Source organism: Microchirus variegatus (genome assembly GCF_963457635.1).
Source record: "Microchirus variegatus genome assembly, chromosome: 6".
Taxonomy (NCBI): domain Eukaryota; kingdom Metazoa; phylum Chordata; class Actinopteri; order Pleuronectiformes; family Soleidae; genus Microchirus; species Microchirus variegatus.
Window position 1 is genome coordinate 27,838,599 of NC_139807.1, and position 6,000 is coordinate 27,844,598.

Genomic DNA, 6,000 nt, shown 5'->3' on the forward strand with positions numbered 1-6,000 from the left:
GGAGCAGGACGATCTGCTGTTCCGGAGAACCGGTGTTTACGTAACCGGACCGGGTTTTTTCAGAGATCTCGCTGAGCCCGAGATTACAATAAAACACAGCGTTCTCAGCAGTGGCTGAACTGTTTGTTTAGAACCTTCAGGGCTTCTTAAACAAGGTAATGATGCAGATACACACTAAAAAACAGCGTTAATTGGAACTTCCTGTCTAGGTCCACTTTTTAAAACCAAATGACTGAAACTAAAATGTCTCAGATGTTCAAAACAGAAACGGCTCATGCTCTACGTTTAAGTCTGCGACTTAAAATGTTTTTGAAAAAACCTACAACTTCTCAACCACGACTGACTGACACATAGAGAAAATCCACTGTGACACAGTGAGGGCAGTGGTGCAGGCCTCCACCGTCGGTCCTGTATCAGCGTTCACTTTTCGTGTCGCGGTGACATCGAGACCAAAGGAAGTTGCGAGCCGTTTTTTTTGTTTTTGCCCCGCTGCTCTCGCTCAACCGTGCAAACTGAGCCTAATGTAAATTATCCTGCCAAACGTTGGCCTAAACGCTGAAACAGATCTGAGTCCCACGTCACCTTCACTCATGTCACTGACTGATGCTGAAATGTGCCCCCAGTTTTGTCTGGGCTCCTTTTATCTGGTTCCCATTACACCCTGCTCGAACCAATCAGTGCAGACGGCCGTTACAGGACGCTGAAATGGCTGCGTCGTCTGGGGAGTGGGGGGGGTTAAAGTTAGCGAAGGTGCAGAGGGGGGGGAAACAAACGAGGAGAATCTTCCGAAAATCTCATCAGGCTGAGCGCTGCTTAAAAAGCCCAATTTATACTCCTGCGTAAAGTGCTCTGCATAGGTTACGCAGAGTCCTCTGCATCGTCTCCGACTGCACAAAATATTTTAAGTGTCCGTCACTCCGTCAAGGGACAACGGAGATGGCAAAAGCTGCGATTGGTCCTCAGGACAGGCCGAGCGAAGCTGCTCTGTGCCGGCTCACAGTGCGCACCGAGCGTCCACAGAGGCGGAGCTGATCACCGCCGACAACGTCGCTGCCAAACTATAAATACGTTATATCTTAACACACAAACCACATGTTTAGACTCTAAATGGCCAATTTCTCGCCTCAAATTATCTTAAAACTGCGTTCCGTGACACAGAAAAGTGAGAAACGGCCACTGTTTCAACGACAACAGTCTTTCTCTCTCTTTCTCTCTCGGACGCCATTGCTCACTGTAGCCAGAAGCACAACAACCTTGCGCAGCGACCCCTAGGGATCGGGCGGGAAATTGCAAGCTTGTATCCGTCACCACGACGCAGAGGTATGAAGGCTCGAGGGGTCTCCGTGGTGACGCAGTATAATGTGGCCTTAACTGTCAGCTACTGCTTGTGCTGGGGGAATTCAACGTTTAGCTTTCACAAGAGCAGCAAAAAAAAAACTGCAGTGAACTCCTTTTTTTGCCCGAGAAACCACTCATGGTTTGAGCTGCGGCCTTTCACGTCGTCGAGCTGCAATCACCAGTGTCGTTACTCCCTCACATCTCTGTGAACAGTGACACAAGACATGCACACCAAGTGCCACCAAGTAGTAATTAAGCCTACAAGTCAACACACACACACACACACACAACAATAAACCAACATCCCTTTGTCTCACTGCGGTGGCTCGATATTGACTTGAGTAAAACTTGACTCCAAATGTTGCTGCTTTTTGACACCAGAGACTCTCTCTCTGAAACGGGGGGTTTCAAATGGATTCTCTCTGCTGTGCTTGGGGTGGGTGGATGGGGGTTGGAGGGGGGGGGGACGAGAGCAGGAAAATCCGACCTGGAGGTCAGCGCCCCCCTGAGACACTGAAGCGAACACACAAACAAATCAAAAGAAGAAAGGCATCGTCTCCTGGGCTTCACAGAGACAACACGAGTGACTGAAACCTCCTTTACGTTCGTGGATTTCAACGACGCTATTTCAAACAAAAAAAAATGATGCTCCTTATTTCCTGGTTTTGCCATCACAAACAGTATGTTTCTATTCTATTGCCTATGTTAACAAGCACAGCCTCTGCTGTTTTCCCTCGTTACTGTCATTATATTTATTTATCATTTGTTTGTTTTCTCTTTGTGTATGAACTTGTCTGTTTTGTGTCTGGCTGTATGCACATGTAAATTGGCCTGTGGATGTATAATCTGGCAGATGAACATGTTGACGTTTTTGCTAATGTGCAATCACCCTCAATGCTCCAATAAATAAATAAATAGGTTTTAACAGATACACAGTGTGTACTGTCATTTATTTGGTGTATTTTATTCATTCATTAAATTCTCCTTTTCAGCTGCTTTATTGCCTGTGTTTATGTTCTAACTCAGCCTGATTTCACTAACAACACGGTTGTGTTGGGTCAGAACAATGAAAGAGTTGTGTTGTGCAGATTCTAATGAATGTTTGTCTAAATGTTTGTCAGACACACAAGTTTTTTCTCTCTTTCAGCCAAAAACACCGTCTCATGAAAACATCTCTGAGTCACACGTTCGACCCTGAGTAAACCAATCAGGCAGACAGACAAACAAATCTCCCGACGAGTCCAATCTGCGGCTCAGTGCAGTGCGTGCGTAAAAATCCATGCAGGTCTGACCAAAGAAATGTCGGAGGAAGTGAAACACGACAGAAATTTGCAATAAAACCATCAGGACCTATTAATCTCTCTCTCTGTGTTGTGTGTTTCACACGTTTCTGCAAATATTCACAGTATTTATATCATATAATATTATAAAAAATATTATATAATATTATATTATATAATATAATACTATAATATTATATTATATTATATAATAATATTATTAAAAATATTATATTATATAATAATAGTATATAATATGATATAATAATTTATGTTTAATATAATAAAAATATTATATAATGTATTAAACACGTGAGCAAATTTTAATTCGTGTTTAAATGAAAAGAATAAGTGCGCGCGTGTGTGTTTGTGTGTGTTTGTGTGTAGTAAACTGACTAATCTGAGTCGCATTACTGTGTTTTTTTTCTTCATCCTGAATCCAGATTTTATGAATTCAAATCCCTAAAAACCGACAAACCTGCGCATATTTCACAAGGAAAATACATATAATTTAATATTTAAACATGTTTTTATATCCATTATATCAGAATTTTTTTTTAAAAGAAATCGAAAAATTATTGAATTATTTGTAACATATATATTATGCTTTAAATGAAAAAGAAAAGTAAAACATGTATTGTCATTTCAGGGGTAACGCTTTTCTTCCTTTAATTATTCTTTTAAAGTGTATTTAGTACACGTGCCGCTTGTTTGCTTTATTTTACAGCATGTTCTATAACTAACATTTGATTTGCTCTGCATGGATTTACCGGCTGAGCTGAGTGATAAAAAGTTAACAGCCGTAATAAAAAACCTGTCAAAGCTTTTGAAAACGTTGCGTGTTTTATTTTTTTTGAGAGCTGCAAACTGTCAAAACATCCCATGAAACCATAGACGATCACTAAAATATACAGAGAAGCAGAGAAACAAAAATACACTTTATTACGATGTTTTAGGCCAAACTCTCTCTTTCTCTCTCTCTCTCTCTCTCTCTCTCTATATATATATATATATATATATATGCAGTCGCATTTTATTTTTTGATATTTCAAAAAGAACTGTGGATTGTTGGGAAAAAGTATGTATTTGTTACTTTTATTAATTAATTAATTAATTTATTTTGTGTGTTTTTTGTCTGTTTTATAATTTCTGTCGATTTATGCTGGAATTATTGTCACTGAAAATACATTTTGGATGGAATTTTGAAGGCGTGTGTGTGTGTGTGTGTGTAAAGTTACTCCCGTGTTTATTTCTATTTACTTTATTTTAAGGGGGGTAAAAAAAGAGTAAAAAATATTCCCGAATCCTTGAATTCTTGGATTATTTCTGCTCCAAAGTGTCCTCGCTTGTCTAATGAGGCGTAAATCTTTATTTACAGCCCCGTCAGTCACCCCGTCACAGCCTCCATTACAGCTAATTGGGGCCAATCATGCAAATGAAAATATGATGAGTTTGGAGTTCACTGATTGTTCCTCCATCTGACATCATGAAAGCCTGTTAACCCGCAATTGTCCGACTCGGCTCCGATATGTGCAGATTATCGCATTAAATGCGCGCTAATTTAATTTCGATCTGCCAAGTAAAGGGGGACAATTTGACAGTCAGGGAGATTAAACCTCGCTGGGCCGTGGATGGAGTGATTGGTGGTTGGTGCGTTTTTACGCGCGGAGGCTTTTTTTTTTTACCCATCAGTTCATCCCGTAAAAACGGATTATTATTCGGAAACATTTCACCACTGCAGCCAGAGCCGTATAACTCAGCCACACGGCCATTTATTTGCCTCCTCAGACTAAGATTCAGATTAATTAAAGACATACACATTGAGAAATCATCATCATCAAAGGTTACAGTTCAACATAATCTAAAACTGTATTTAATCATTGGAGAAAATGGATTTGTAGATTGAATTAGGCCGAGAAAGTGACTGATTGATTGATTGATTGATTGATTGATTGATTGACTGAGTGAGTGAATTTTGGTCACTGAATTTGTTGAGAAGGCCCAAATAATTCAACACCAACACTTGGAACAAGGAAGTTTCTCAACCGCAAAGAAAGAAGACACCAGAACGAGAAGACGAGCCAATATCTTGCTGCAGATGATTCAATAAGTTTTGGAGAGGTCGGAACCTATAGATGCATGAACATCTCTCCTCATCCTCAACAGTTTAATCATCGAAGCCCTTAATAATCATCTTATGATTATCATTATTCAAAACTCACCATAGCAGGAGGCGAGCGCGCCGTTGTGTCCCCTCTCCTGGTGCCCTTCGTCCTCCTCCTCCTCCTCGGGTGTTTTGCAGGAAGAGGACCTCTGCATAAACAGGTGGTATTTACTGAACGTGCTTTGCGTCGCCGCCGCCGCCGCCGTGTCCAATGACTGCAGACCCTCCTGCTGCTGCTGGAAGGGACCGCTGCGGCTCTTCTCTCCTCCGTAAGCCTGACCTTTGTTGGGCAGGAAGGCGGCGATGGGGCTGTATTTGGTGTCGGCGGTCGGGAATGTCCTAAAGTGGTCCGTGATGTGGTGGTGGTGGTGGTGGTGGAGGTGGTGGAGGTCCCTACCTTGCGCTGCAGTGGGGCTATAATATGAATCCATGGATGTCATGTCGCTGTATGAAACACAGGTCTCGGCGTTCATGCCTAAAAAAAAAAAAAGTCAAGGGAAGGAAAATACCAAACTTCTCTCTCACTCTCTTTCTCTCTCTCTCTCTCTTTTGCGCAGACGCCCCTTCCTCTACCACACAATGATCTCACACACACACACACACACACATGCACTGCAGCTGGTTTTGGTTATACAACGATTCGGATCTTTTCTAGGAACCACTATCTTTGACCAAACAGTCCAAACTCCCCGCGCAGGTTTGAGGAGAGTGACACACTGTGTCTGTGTGTGTGTGTGTGTGTGGACTTTACGTCGCTTATTAACTGCAGAAATGATCGTAAAACAGGAGGGCGGGGGGGTCTTAACACATGACACGAGTCTAATTTGGATATGAATATCGTCTGATGAGTGATGGCACTGGGGCGGAGAGGGCACGATTTTACGCTTCATTCGTAATGGTTCATCAGAGTCAGAGTCAGAGGTTTGAGTTCCTGCAGTCACTCAGTCTGCATCTGTGTGGTTTCTGGATTAAACTGCGCTTTAAACGCAACGAATATCTTCCATTCTTCTATTAAATAATAACAACGTTACTTCAATAACTTATTCTGTCTTTATTTGCCAACAATTTCAAATTATTCATCAGTTTTACATCCTCATTTTTGTTTGTTTCCCTCAAAACCAGAATTATTTTTCACAATTATATTAAATAAATATATATATATATTTATATCAAATATATTATAGGCCTGTGGTTTCAAAATAAATGTGTAATGATATG

General features: G+C 41.2%; 1 protein-coding gene across 1 annotated transcript in view; it reads right to left on the reverse strand.

The window, feature by feature from the left end:
• The window catches only part of alx4a (ALX homeobox 4a), a gene marked incomplete at its 3' end in the record, with an annotated part of 28,982 nt that extends 23,498 nt beyond the window's left edge, over positions 1-5,484 (reverse strand). Inside the window, exon 1 of the mRNA XM_083890906.1 lies at positions 4,841-5,484. Within this exon, the coding sequence (XP_083747032.1) occupies positions 4,841-5,255 (415 nt within the window). The 5' untranslated portion in view covers positions 5,256-5,484. The remainder of the gene's footprint in view (positions 1-4,840) is intronic.
• Positions 5,485-6,000: the final 516 nt, after the last annotated feature.